We start from the raw sequence: 15,032 nt of genomic DNA on the forward strand, positions 1-15,032 counted from the left end.
TTGAGAGAGAAAGAGAAGAGATGAGAAGTGAGACGTGTTGTTCCCCCACAGTGGTTTAAAGTACTGATCTAATTAATCTCTGCCTCCTATTGAACCATAGCTCCTTTTCTGATGATGATGACAGTGCCTCTATATTTGAAGAATCAGAGAGTGAAAACCCTCATGCAAGGGATTCCTTTAGAAGTAGTAGACATGGAAGGGGACGGCCATCACAGAGGTGAGCAGTATGATCTATCCCTCCACATCAGTTGTTGTTTTTTTTTTTTAATTAATTTATTTATTTTGGCTGTGTTGGGTCTTTGTTTCTGTGCGAGGGCTTCCTCTAGTTGCAGCAAGCGGGGCCCACTCTTCCTCGCGGCGCGTGGGCCTCTCACTATCGCGGCCTCTCTTGTTGCGGAGCACAGGCTCCAGACGCGCAGGCTCAGTAGTTGTGGCTCACGGGCCCAGTTGCTCCGCGGCATGTGGGATCTTCCCAGACCGGGGCTCGAACCCGTGTCCCCTGCATTGGCAGGCGGATTCTCAACCACTGCGCCACCAGGGAAGCCCCCCACATCAGTTTTTAAACTATTATTTAGATGAAAGAAAGGTGTTCTACTCTTCCACTCAGTGGGCTTGGCCAACACTCCTGCTACCCAGCTACTCTGCAGGATCTCAGGAGTAAATTGCTACTTCTGTTCCTTAGCCTCTTCTTCTCTTGGGAAACTGCCACTGCCTGATGATAATTCATGTCCATGGGGCTCCAAGCCATGAACACCCTTGCTGATCATTTTGCCTGAGACCCGTGTCTGTCCCTTAGGAAACCTCATGCCTGAGTCCTCTCTGATTTCCTCCTTCTTTCTGATCCTTCTTCCAATTATATGTGAGAGGGTTTAGCTGTCGTTCTCTAAAAATGCTCTCTTCCATTCAATCCTACTTTCAGGGAAGCAGAGCATTAGGGTGAGTAACGAGAAGAGAAAAGCTAAAAAAATCCTTAGGGAAAAAAGCACTTGTGGAAACTTCAAACATGTGACCCTGAGAGTGTGGAAGGAGTGTGGTATTGGTGTGGATCAGGGGCTCCCATCCTGTCAATCATACTTACTTCTACTTCGTTTTTTTCCCTCTTTTTTTTTCCCCCCTCCTGTTTCTTTTCTCACTGACCACCTTCAGCTTTCATGCTGTTTTCATTTGTCTTGTCTTCCCTTCCTATCTTCCCGGACAATCTAAGTCTTAATCGCTTTCTGGGCGTTAGTAGCATCCAAGCTGGCTTACTTAGGGTGTGGAGGATGGTAATGGGATGCATTGTGAGCATTGGTTAATAAACATTTATTAATTACTTTGGTTCATGGCACTGATATTCAGCAACTCATGCTTCGTGGAGACTCTATATTTTCAAAAATTATCTAGGCACTAGTTAGTAATGGGTAGAACCTGAAAAGTATTTGTTCTTTAAGACTGTTTATTTACTATGGACATTATACACATGGTGACTATTCTGATTTCACCGTGCTTTTTCATTTCCCAGGGAGCAGTACTTGCCTGGAGCCATTGCACTTTTCAATGTTAACAACAGCAGCAATAAGGAGCAGTAAGTACATTGACAATAGTAAACCACACCTTTGTTTTTAAAGAAAGACAGTAAAAAGGTAGAAATACATCTGAATGTGTTACACTGCAGATATTTATTAGGCAAACTCTATCTAATCCAATGGCAAAGTTTTTCCATTATTTTGTCATTTGGTTATTTCCTCCTGAAAAATGTAGCTACTCATGTTACAAGTAATATGTATGTACGCATGTATGTATTTGAATACGTGTAGAAAAACCATGTCTATAGCATATGTGAAATTGCCCCTCCATGTGGTTAGGGTTAGGGTGGCTGACAAAATAAATAAAACATCATTAATCCTTCCCATTCTGAGCCAATGTGTCTTAGGTCAAGTTTCCCAGGAGACAGTCTCTGAGAAGGAGGTTTGTATACAGAGGTTTATTGGGAGTGCTCTCGGAAATGATACCTAGAAGGGAGTTAGGGGAGTAAGATTGGGTAGAGGGAGAAGTTGAACTTCAGAGAATAGAGTTGATGTGCCATGTGATGCCCTGGGGAGCTCTGGAGAAGGGATGGCCCTTCAGAGTTGTTCCATAGTTAGGCAATAGTACTGGGCTTGTACCCATGCACGGTCATTGTATGAGGGCTGCCTCTAGGAAGGGGGGCATAATTTTGAGCACGGTGGCTTCCTTCAGCCAAGGCCAGCCAAGGGAGAGGGAAACTCTGAGCTGGCAGAAACCAAAACTGGATAGTGGCACTGGTCAAAGCCCTGAGGCAAAAAAGCAAGTTAGTATCCGTAATATATATTGATTCAAGTCAAGATTATTTGATGCCCTTTCCATGGTGTAATTAACTTGCCATCAAGTGACTGATTGCTTTCCTCAAGTAATGGTGCTCTTTTAGAGTCACAGCATTAGTCTTTGGAACTGGAAGACTGGACATTCAGCAGTAGCAGCAGTTAAATCACCTGGGTGAACAGGACCTCATGTGTTGGGCCCATATATAGTCTCCATCTCTGCCACCATGGCTGCTCCATTCGTAACCACATTGTGCCAGCATTGGGGATGCCAGTGACAGAGGTTGGCTTTGTCAACAGGCTGATTTATTGTCTCCTTGGTTGTTATTTTCTTTTCCATGGCACCTGCTATTTGATGGGCATTAATATGGGATACAAAGGTTTTAAAACCTTGTGCTCATGCCCATAAAGTCCATTCAGTCTGCCTATTCTCCAGAATTATTTTTCCCGATCTTAAAATATTTTTTCATCAGGTCCCTGACCAATCACCCAACGCATTGTGACTGCCCATGAATCCTTGTATATTCTTTTTTTTTTTTTTAAATAAATTTATTTATTTTTGGCTGCGTTGGGTCTTCGTTGCTGCGCGCGGGCTTTCTCTAGTTGCAGTGAGCGAGGGCTACTCTTTGTTGCAGTGCGCGGGCTTCTCATTGCGGTGGCTTCTCTTGTTGCAGAGCACGGGCTCTAGGCACGCGGGCTTCAGTAGTTGTGGCTCGAGGGCTCTAGAGTGCAGGCTCAGTAGTTGTGGCGCATGGGCTTAATTGCTCTGCGGCATGTGGGATCTTCCCAGACCAGGGCTCGAACCCGTGTCCCCTGAATGGGCAGGTGGAATCTTAACCACTGTGCCACCAGGGAAGTCCGCCTTGTATATTCTTAATTTGGGCCATTGCTTTTTCCCCACAAAGTAGATGATTGTGCACTGCTTAAAGCTGTGCCATTGGTAAGATTAACCTCACTATCTTTTTAAGGCCACCTCTAGGTAGGGTTGTATTGTAGACAACAGCTCATTTTGGCTTGCATCCAGATGCCAAGCTGACCCATCCACAGGTCATGCTCCATCAGTTGTTCCTATAAGCCCAATATATGGCCATGGGTCGGGGGGGAGGAATAGCTTCGATGCAGCAGTGGTAGATGACATGGGGCGAGGGTGCCGAGCCACCTGCTCAGTCCCAAGTACATCACTTTATCATGTGATAGGTTGCAATACAACCTTATGACTTGTTAGTTCTGACAGGATCCAGCTCATGGTCAACAGTCATTTTCTGTCCCATGGTTAGATAATCCTCTTTCAGGGCCCAATTAACATAATGTCGTTGATATAGATATAGTGGACCAATGTGATACTCTGAGGAATGTCCAGATGGTCCAGGTCCCTCTAGATTATGTCATGACAGTGGGAGGGAGAGTTAACATAGCCCTGGAAAGTAGTGTAAATACATACTGTTTTCCATCCCTTGTGAATATGAACTGTTTCTGACCCTCTTCCCCGATAGTGGTTAAAAATAACACATTCACCATGATTGACCCAGAACCTTAGGAATATGGTACTGATTGGGTGAGTGTATTGTTTTTCACATCTGCCACGGTGACTATAATTGGAGCTTTGCAGTAGTCTGCTGCCATCCACCAGTATCCATTTGGTTTTTTTTTTTTTTTTTTTTAATTTTATTTATTTATTTATTTATTTATGGCTGTGTTGGGTCTTTGCTTCTGTGCGAGGGCTTTCTCCAGTTGTGGCAAGTGGGGGCCACTCTTCATCGCAGTGCGTGGGCCTCTCACTATCGCGGCCTCTCTTGTTGCGGAGCACAGGCTCCAGACGCGCAGGCTCAGTAATTGTGGCTCACGGGCCCAGCTGCTCCGCAGCATGTGGGATCTTCCCGGACCAGGGCTCGAACCCGTGTCCCCTGCATTGGCAGGCGGATTCTTAACCACTGCGCCACCAGGGAAGCCCTCCATTTGGTTTTAATAGGGGCCAGACACTGAATTAAACGGGGGTGTGATGGAGGAGCACCACCCCTGCATGCATTAGGTCTTTAAGGATTGCATTTCCTTTCCTGTCCAGGTTGCAATATTGCTTTTTGCCAGCAGGTAGGAGGCAGCTTTAGGGCTTCCACTTGGTCCTCCCCACTATGTTAGCTCTTATTCCACAAGCCAAGGAACTAGTGGAGATGAGGGTTCTGCCAATGACCAAATAAATGCATTCCATGTTTACATGGAGGAACTGGACAAATGACCACAAGGGGGCATCCTTAGACCCAGTGGAGGCCCCACAAATTACTACCAAACCACCATATGTCCCTCACTTTAATGGGGGTGGGGCATGATGATGCTTTAGTCCGTGGGTCTCAATATCAACTTGGGTCCTGTGCGAAAATGGCCTTTAATGTATCTAGGTATTCTTTTTTACCCCCAGTGTACAGTTACTTAAGTAAATGACCATTGGTTTTCTTTGGAGGAAAGACTGGGGAAATCATTACTGAATATACTTGTCACGGTGTTGCAGAGTCCTTCTTCATGGGGGCTGGGCTTCTCCTCTGACTGGTTTCATTTCTGAGAGCTAGCTCAGGTTTAGAAACTATGCAAAGGGTTGTGACTTTTTATTGGGATAAGTCGCCCTTAACCTCCTGAGCATACATCCCCAATTTGTTTTTTATTATAAATGTAAAACAGTACCCTAACAAGTCAACAAGATGCCCATCTATCTAGGAATACAGTGTTCTGTTAACCTCTTCCATAGCGCTCTGTGGGTTAAGACCTGGCTACTATGCTCGTCTTACTGCTAATTACAATTATCAGACCTATTTCTCTTCTGATGGGTAAGCACTGCCACTGGTCTCTGTGATTTCTAGATCCTGTCATCCCTATTGCTCTCAGGGAAATCTAGTTCTGTACCCAGTTCAGCATCTCTCACTATCAGCCCTGGTCTACAGAGGACAGCACCAGTGAGCTTCTCAGTAATGCTGGTGCCCCTCTCACCAGCACATTCCCTGTCATTTTTGTATACTCTGAGACCTCTTAGGGAACATAATCAGTTGGTGGGCTATTTTTCTTACTTAGTATGTCCATTTTAGCCTACCACTTCTCTGAATCTTTTTGATACCTTCCTCCACCATGTGCCATAGCATTTTATAATTTATATTTCACTTAGTGTGAGCTATCACCTTTTCTGAGCTTCTAAGAGCCATCCAAGAAGTGTGCCAGCACCATCTCCCAAGGTCTATGTTAGGGTGTTAAATCTTGTATCATAAGAATGTACTCCCACAGCAATAAATTCCACCTTATCTAACTTTATGTTTTGTTTCTGTTTGTACATGACAACCTTAGGTGCCAAGCCTCATCTCCTTGTCAATTTTATCTCCTATTTCTCCTTAGTAGCAGCTTTCCACTTCTGCTGGGCCATTCCTACCCAGACTAAGTTCATTTGTATATTTGCACCTGAAAATTTCCCTCCCTTTAACATCCTTTCTCTTCTTCTTAACCTCTCCAACTCTTACCCATACTCTGAGGCCTAAGTTTAGACCTACTTCCCTTTAACAGCCTTCTCTGACTATCCCAGTGGTAACGAGCTGCCTGATCATTCATGTCTGAATAATACATTTTCCCAAGATATCTGAGCCAACAATGACAGCCTACTATGACCCTAGCTCTGTCTGACTCCAGAATCCATTCTTCTGCTGATAGAGAAAGCCAACTGCAGAAAGAGCCCACTAATCCCATATTCTCCACTCAAGAAGAAATTGTATATAGAAGGTGATCTCAAATCTGGTGAATGATTCTACGAATTAGGATTCTACTCTGTTACCACAGAGCTTTTTGTCTGCTCATAAAACATTGCTTCAGCCAGGATTACCCTTCTAAAGAAAATTGATGGCATTTTCTTGAAATTCTCAAAACTCTTGTTCAAGCATAAATACAAGTGACATCAAGAAGCTTAAATTTTAAATACCCATTTTTTTGATATACATTGAGACTTTGAAAGTACACTCTTGGGGGCTCTTGTTTCTTAAATTTCCCTCCCTGGGTTTATGCCTTTATCCATATCCATTTTCTCCAGTTTTCCACATGCACTAATTCCCAGGAATTTTATTTGTTTATTATCTGGGTGCCTGTCTATTTTTTGTTGAACCCGCCATTAGGAGATCAGATTTCCGGTCTCTGAGCACAAGGGCAGGTCTTTGAACACAAAGCCCAGAATTCTTGCCCAGTGGAGAGGAAGGTAAACAAGAATGGAGGTCAGAATGTAATTTGATTATGTGATATATTGGTTTTTTTCTATAGAGAACCAAAAGAAAAAAAGAAAAAGAAAAAAGAAAAGAAGCGGTAAGTAAGACTTTGGCATGAATGACCCCACATTTTTCTATCCATAACATTTTTGTATTTTACCAACTACATCTCTCACTTCTTCAGCAAGCCAGATGATAAAAATCAAAATAAAAAGGACCCAGAAAAGGAAAAGAAGAAAGAAAAGGACAAAGACAAGAAAAAAAAAGAGGAGAAAGGCAAAGAAAAGAAAGAAGAGTAAGTATTTTTACTGGCATTGAAATTAGGAATAAATTTGTGATGGATTTAGGATGCAGGGATAATTTCCCACAAGTTTATAGTAAAGAAGCCTGGTGTAAAGACTAAATAAATTCTTATCAAATGTGAATTTAATTTTTTTCAAACTTCCTTAAAATTAGCAATGGTAGCCTTAGTTTTCTCATCAAGAATTTTCAGCGTCATGGTTAATTTCCTTCCTTAAGCACTGGTGAAGATAAACTTACCACTGGGACAGATTTAGGATCCAAAGAAAATTGGGTTTCTAGTATCTTACCATCAATATTTTTAGTTGAAATAAAAATTTAATAATTTCATTAACATTTTTGAGTCATAAATACTGTATGGCAAATAATCCAAAGTAAAGTAGTCTCATTGCAAAAGCCATGCCTAATTTTGAGAGCAGTATAAATGCTGTCAAAACATCAGCTATTTGAAAGAAACCTTTTAAAACATTTGAGAGTTAGAGTTTCACAAGGATAAGGCTGAGTGATATTTTCAGAGCTATCTTTTTTCTTTTTATTAAAGAAAATATTGTCTTCTAAACTTACTCAAAGAAAACTCTTTACCAGATGATGGTTTACTTATTTGTGCCTGTTAGAAATGTGTCGACGTTGTATAAAAGAAAAAATCCTTAAAAATATAAATTTGATACCAGAAAGTTTTAAAAAATGTCCCTTTGATCATATAGTTCCTTCCTTCCTTCTTTCTTTTGCCCTCTATTGCCTCTCAATTCCTCATACACACTTAAGAACAAGCACTTTTTATTAGATTGTGTTATATTCTTCTCTCCATACAGATGAGAAAGAAGCCATGAGTTCCTCCTCACAGTGTGGTCCCCAATTGTTTTGTTACCTGGTAGGGGGAGGGGTAAAATCATCATTGTCCCACCAACCATTGCCTACCAAAGGGGTCTGTGGAATATCCAGAGTTCGGCATGATCTATGCCATTGTTCTCTCTCAGTAGCTGGAGTGATAGAAGTGTCTGCAGCATCACAGTAAAACAGGGGCTTTAATAAAAGTCTAAAGTATGGTTTAATGTAAGACTAGTAATTTAACTATCTATCCACCCCTCCCTAACCAGTTTCTTATGACTAATGCACTTATACCAAGCTAGTCTTCCCACTGTGGAGTGAGCTTCTTCAGCTTATTTCTAATTCATCAATTGTAGGTGATGGGCATAACCATATTTGATATTTGAAATAAAAATATTCTTGTTCCTTGGTAACCTTCCCCTTTATTTCTAATTGCTGCTAGGGAGAAGAAGAAAGTCGTGGTTATTGATCCCTCGGGAAACACATATTACAACTGGCTGTTTTGCATCACCTTACCTGTCATGTACAACTGGACCATGATTATTGCAAGGTGTCTATATATTTTTGTGGATCTCAAACCACTTCTAGTTTCCAAGTTAACTGACTTAACAGTTTGGCATAGAGCTCTTTAGGACATACCTCCTTTCTCCACCACAGGTTGTGAAGAGAGGTTACATCATTCTCAATGTGTTTTCCTAAGAGCAAGAATAGGTGCTTTGGTTCCCAATATCCTTGGAAATCCAGTACTGGGATGGGGGTGGGGTGGGGATACTTTTAAACTTTTGATTGCTCAATCATTTAATTAGAACTTTGGGAGAAACTTTTTATTTTCTTTGGCCTGCAAGAAAAAAATTTTGCCAAGACTGGAAAAAGATCAAGGATCTAGGTTTTATAGAGCAAGATGTGTTTCCCAAGGGATATCTATGGTTCCTTGTCTTTTAGACAGTAAACATCTCAGCCATCCAGGACCAAGCATGATTTCCCAAGGCATTTTGGGTACAAATAGTCAACATGAACCTAGATATCAATGTGTATCACCCAAAAATACTTTGATGTTAGCTTGAAGTCATTTATTCTCATTTGATGTTTTCACAAAGCTGACTAGCATAATGGAAAGAATGTTGAAATTCAGAAGTGTGAGAAAACTAAATCCAACCCTCAGATTTGGGAATAGATTTGGGAAAGCCATGGTTGATTAAATGGACTCCAAGGACCCCTCCTAGCCTTAGTGTGTTATACTTCTCATTATGATAAAAATTATACAAAGAGGACTTTTACTTAAATTGGTCCCATTTCATTTTATTTATACAAGTTTTTTTTTTACAGAGCATGTTTTGATGAACTTCAGTCTGATTACCTAGAATATTGGCTCATTCTTGATTACTTATCAGATATAATCTATCTTCTCGATATGTTTGTACGAACAAGGACAGGTAAATATGTTCAGTTTTGGATATTTTGCAATTTCATGCTTTTATCTCTATGTATAACTTGAAATTTCTTAATTCAAGTATTCTTCAAAAAAAAAAGACTCACAAAAATTTGTTTTAGAGGAAAAGGCACTCTTGAAAGCAAGAGTACCATATACCCACCCACAGGCTTAGGCCACTCCAGCTGATTCAGAAGGATGTTACTAGGCAACCTTCTGGATGTGGATTGATGGCTTTCCTCCATTCTTCTGTTCACTGGGTTTATACCAGGAGAGAAGAATAGAGAGAACAGAAATATTCTGCCAGTTCTGTTGAGAAAGGGTAATTTCTACCTAACAGAGATACCTTGAAGAGGCATGGAGGAAAATGTCATTGTACTCAGCAGAGCTGTACTAGAAATTTTATAAGAAACAGGATGTACATCCTTAATTCAACTTTGTGGTCCATGGTGAGGCATTATTGACCAATAATCTGGGCAGGATCTGATAGCTTCCGATTTAAGTATTCTTGTTAAGTAGGTATAAGCTCATTTTCTATACTACCACATGCAAAGGTAACCTGTGTATGCAGAGTATCACTTTTAAGAATCATTATGTAAAATAAAGACATTCTGTAATATCAGTGCACTGGAGCAATGCTTCAGTTCAGTACTATGCACAGCTCTGGTAACCAGGATAGGAAGAGAAACAAATTTTTCCCTAGTGAAATATATCACAGTACTGAAATTCTGGGTTTAACACACAAGGTGCATGGTAGCAGCTTAGGAGAAAGGAAAATCCCAGTTGTCTAAGGAAGCCTGGGAGGGGCAAGAAAGAGATATGAAAATGAAGCCTCAAAGGACATATGCTTCACATTGAAGGGGCAAGGCAAGAATATTCACGAGAGTCAAACAGCAAGGAGGTACCCAAGCTTCAAGGGTGGGGCCGGGATTCTGACAAAAGAGTGGCATGAAGAATTAAGCACAGTGTTAGAAAAAGAAAACTTTCCAAGAACACTGTTCATAAAAGGCATAGCTTTACCTGGGCAAGATGCTGAATCTAGAGAGGTCTGTATATATACCTTGTATATATACATTGCATATAATCTCTCACTTCTGTACTTACAAAGCTTTACTTTTTATTTCTGCAAAAGAACATTTTCTACAGCCATATGTTGATCAGTACTCATATCTTACTACATTGCTAAAAGCATATTTATTGGAATGAACTCTTGTTTTGAACTCAATGAAGTTTGTTGAGAGTTACTTTAGAAAAATTAACAGTGGCATAAAAAGGAAAAAACATTACTTTTTTTTTTTTTTCTATTTTAGGTTACCTAGAACAAGGACTACTGGTGAAGGAAGAGCTTAAACTCATAGAGAAATATAAATCAAACTTTCAATTTAAACTTGATGTTGTATCAGTGATACCAACTGATCTGCTGTATTTTAATCTGGGCTGGAACTATCCGGAAATTAGATTAAACAGACTGTTCAGGATCTCTCGAATGTTTGAGTTCTTCCAGAGAACAGAAACCAGGACAAACTACCCAAACATCTTCAGGATTTCTAACCTCGTGATGTATATTGTCCTCATCATCCATTGGAATGCATGTGTGTACTTCTCTATTTCCAAAGCTGTTGGATTTGGAAATGATACATGGGTCTATCCTGATGTTAATGATCCTGAATTTGGCCGTTTGGCTAGAAAATATGTATACAGCCTTTACTGGTCTACACTGACTTTGACCACCATTGGTGAAACACCACCTCCTGTGAGGGATTCTGAGTATGTCTTTGTGGTGGCTGATTTCCTAATTGGAGTGTTAATTTTTGCCACCATTGTTGGTAACATAGGTTCTATGATCTCCAACATGAATGCAGCCAGAGCAGAATTTCAAGGAAGAATTGATGCGATCAAGCAATACATGCATTTTCGAAATGTAAGCAAAGATATGGAAAAGAGAGTTATTAAATGGTTTGACTATCTGTGGACCAACAAAAAAACAGTGGATGAGAGAGAAGTCTTGAAGTATCTGCCTGATAAACTAAGAGCAGAGATTGCCATCAATGTTCACTTAGACACGTTAAAAAAGGTGCGCATTTTTGCCGACTGTGAAGCTGGTCTGTTGGTGGAGTTGGTGTTGAAATTACAACCCCAAGTCTACAGTCCTGGAGATTACATTTGCAAGAAAGGGGATATTGGACGAGAGATGTACATCATCAAGGAAGGCAAACTCGCCGTGGTGGCAGATGATGGAATCACTCAGTTTGTAGTATTGAGTGATGGCAGCTACTTTGGTGAGATCAGCATCCTTAACATTAAAGGCAGCAAAGCTGGCAATCGAAGAACGGCCAACATTAAAAGTATTGGCTACTCAGATCTGTTCTGTCTCTCAAAAGATGACCTCATGGAAGCTCTAACTGAGTACCCAGATGCCAAATGTATGCTAGAAGAGAAAGGGAAGCAAATCTTGATGAAAGATGGTCTACTGGACATAAACATTGCAAATGCTGGAAGTGATCCTAAAGATCTCGAAGAGAAGGTCACTCGAATGGAGGGGTCAGTAGACCTCCTGCAAACAAAGTTTGCTCGGATCCTGGCTGAGTATGAGTCAATGCAGCAGAAACTGAAGCAAAGACTAACCAAGGTTGAGAAATTTCTGAAACCACTTATTGACACAGAATTTTCAGCTATTGAAGTATCTGGAGCTGAAAGTGGGCCCACAGACTCTACACAGGACTGAAAAGCTGGTTATTCATAAGGACATGCCTCAGGATCCTTTTGGTGACGTGATGATGGCACCTGTAGGTTGAAAGAAGAGAATGATTCAGCTGGGAATTTTTCCATAAGGAAAATGTGCTTTCGTGCAGGGCACAAGGCCGTACACTCACTTGTGAGGTACTGTGGCTAAAGAATCATCACACTTAAAATTTTTCACAATGGATAATGTGCAAAGATATAAACCAATTAACTTATCAATATTTATATCTTCTGATTTTTTCACATATGCTTCTTTTATGTAACACTCTTTATAAAAGTGAACAAGTATCCCTCACTTTCAGGCAATTTATATTGTTGAGGAGCAACTGGGAATTACCATGTACATCATGTTCAGGATACCATTTAAAAAGAATTAGAATGCAATAAAGTAAAATAAAACCTAAAGCTGTAGTGGATATTATTTATTTGATAATATAGTAGAGAGTTTAGAATATTTTAGAGCTTCTGGGGCATTTTAGGGACCTTAATCATTTTACTCTAGGGCTTGGGAAGAATGGTTGAGAAAAACTTCTTACTGATAAAAGCATGACAAATTATATATATATATATTTATGAAATTGAAAATCATAAGATGTTATAGGAATCTTTTATAATAAAATTTTTTAAATTATCTGATTATTAAGGCCTGACAGCAGTGGCTACTATCTTCTTTCTCTGACTGACCAGCAATAAGAAAAAGAGGTAAAGGTAATACTCTTACTGGGTGATGAACAAAGGAAATTGTTGTTAGAAAAGGAGACCGGAAAGTTCTATGGTCCAGCATGGGCATCATGAGAGCTTCTTAGAAATTCAGAATCTCAGGCCCTACCCAAGACCTGCTGTATCAGAATCTGAATTTTAGCAACCCCCTAGGTAATTCATACATTAAAGCTTGAGAAGCACTTAGCTAGAGAACCAGGAAGGAGTTAATGGGAGGATGGTTCTAGAAAAGAGAAGGGAACTATATGACAAGTGTGTGCTCATGGAAGACATTGCTAATCAAGTATACAACTCTACTGCTAAACCCAGATGTGGCTCAATAAATTCTTAACACAGATCACTGGAATTGATATCAGATTTCTATACGTGCCTGTAATAATATGACTTAACATGGCTTCTTGTTAATTTGACATTTCAGATATCTATGTGAACCTCAATCGGTGCATGCCAATGGTAGAATTTATCCTACTCTACCAATAGAATATTTATTGAATTATACATTGTCTTTGCAGCCTTACGTTTCCCTTCTACATTTTACCCGTCTCTTTTATATCGGCAGGCAAGTGCTTCTTCACTGCAGAGGAAGTGGCTAGTCCTGGAGTGGGTGGATCGTTAAGTAATATATAATATGGTTTCTGCCTGAAACAAGTGCTCCTTTTCCTCTCTTTTCTTTCTTATTCTTATTCCTTCTCCTCCATCTGCATTTTATTCTTTTCTTTGTGTTCTTTCTTGCCTGTTATATAAACCTCTAAGACACTGTAAAAAGCCTTGCTGGCTCCTCATAGCAGGCGGATTCAGTAAGATAGGAGTGAGTGAGGGTTACACACCTGGCTCACGGCTGGCTCCCAAAGTAGAAGCGGCCCCAGTCACAGCATCCAGGTAGGGGGGATTTTGAATCTGACCTGGGCTAGAGACATATCCAAGAGTTCTGATTTGATGACCTCTGATCCAGAGCTCTGTGAACTTACATCAGATAGGTAGCAGATTCTTGGTTCAAAGGCTTGGGCTAAGGAGGGTTTAGCCAATTCCTTTTTCATGACTCTTCCAGGTAGAGGCTCTGACAGGTGGTGGTGAAAGCTCCAGTTTTAGACACCTGGAGTGCAAAGCAGAGGTTCACAGCTGGGCTTTGGCTTCATGAGGGGATTTTTTAAAAAAAAGACAGGGAACATGCGGCTTTGCTGAGACTGATGGTAAGTGTGCTGACCTGGGTACACGTGGATGTCAAAGCAGGAGCTCACCTTTTAGCAATCCAGAGACCATCTGTTTTCCAGGCTGATCCCACACTCCAGTTGGCTGTCTGGAACTAGCATCTTAACATATTAAGACTAAGACAAGCTTGACATAAGGACAAGTGAGGGCTGGCTGAAGTTTGAAGATGTTTAGTAACTGTATCTGAGAGGAAATGAGAGAGAGAATTCTGGGACTTGTAGATGGCACATCAGAGGGAGAGCAGAAACCCCATGACCTAGTCTTGCCAGTATGTCTGCTAAGTACTGTATCTCCCTCCCCAACTCTGTTATCAAAATAAGGTAATATTCTCATAGGAAGAGATCACTTCAAAGTTTTGCACATATTTAAAAAAGAAACCAAAATTTCTAACTTGACATACGATGTAAATAAGCTTCTTACCATTAGGAGGCAATGTTGGCCTATAATTATAACCTTCAGAGCCTGAAGCTGTATATTTTTTTTCCCATAGAAATTACAGGTGGTAAAATCAGAGCTCTTTGGTAATAGTAGGCAATTCTTTTCTAACGTGGATATTTCCAGAAGATTTTAATATAGGATATATACTAGTCTAAAATGAAAACATGATCAAATAAAGTATAAAATGCAAATTTAATGGGTAAAATAACAAGATAAATGGAAGCTTTTCAGTATTATTTTCAGGAAGTTAATCTAGGCACTAATAATAATTCCATTACAAGAAGCTTTTACCAATGTATAAGATATATATTAGAGGTAAGCAAAAAGGGAAAAAAAGGAGCAAGCAGCATTTATATTGAACTTCAGTTTATATTTTTATTCTTTTAAAAGTCCATTGCTTTAAAATGTTTGAAAACTACAGATCTGCTTTAAAAGTGTTGGAAGTATGCCTGGCTTGGAAGCTGTCAGTTTAGGAGATATTCCTCCTTATGATGACTGAAATTGTATTATTGGATATCCTAGTTTATAGACTGTTCAGAATATAAAGTACCAAACAAGAGGCTTATAGACTCAGAAGAAATTGTTTGCTATTTGCTGGACTAGTTTATCTCTAGATGAAGGGAGAAAGTGGGAAATTCAAGAAAGGGAATCAGAGAACGTAGAAAATGTACAAAGACTCTAGGGATCATCTAGTTCACCCCTCCTCATTTTACAAATACAGAAATGATGATCAGGGAACACTAAAATTGATGAGGATGTAGTAATAGGAATTTTGAGTGAGAGTGGGAATTTTTACCATATGTTGGAAAGGAATATGCTAATATC

The 15,032-nt window shown here is 40.1% G+C and overlaps 1 protein-coding gene across 2 annotated transcripts in view; it reads left to right on the plus strand.

Annotated features, from left to right (window-relative positions):
- CNGA1 (cyclic nucleotide gated channel subunit alpha 1) overlaps positions 1–14,332 on the plus strand; it is a 54,796-nt gene extending 40,464 nt beyond the window's left edge. For both annotated transcript variants that reach the window (XM_082462471.1, XM_082462472.1), the window contains 7 exons: positions 101–217; positions 1,502–1,564; positions 6,597–6,638; positions 6,726–6,836; positions 8,112–8,219; positions 8,996–9,102; positions 10,409–14,332. In XM_082462471.1, coding sequence (XP_082318597.1) covers positions 101–217; positions 1,502–1,564; positions 6,597–6,638; positions 6,726–6,836; positions 8,112–8,219; positions 8,996–9,102; positions 10,409–11,823 — 1,963 coding nt within the window. In that variant the 3' untranslated portion in view covers positions 11,824–14,332. The remainder of the gene's footprint in view (positions 1–100; positions 218–1,501; positions 1,565–6,596; positions 6,639–6,725; positions 6,837–8,111; positions 8,220–8,995; positions 9,103–10,408) is intronic.
- Positions 14,333–15,032: the final 700 nt, after the last annotated feature.

The sequence above is a fragment of the Balaenoptera physalus genome (assembly GCF_965194825.1).
Source record: "Balaenoptera physalus genome assembly, chromosome: 5".
Classification (NCBI taxonomy): Eukaryota; Metazoa; Chordata; class Mammalia; order Artiodactyla; family Balaenopteridae; genus Balaenoptera; species Balaenoptera physalus.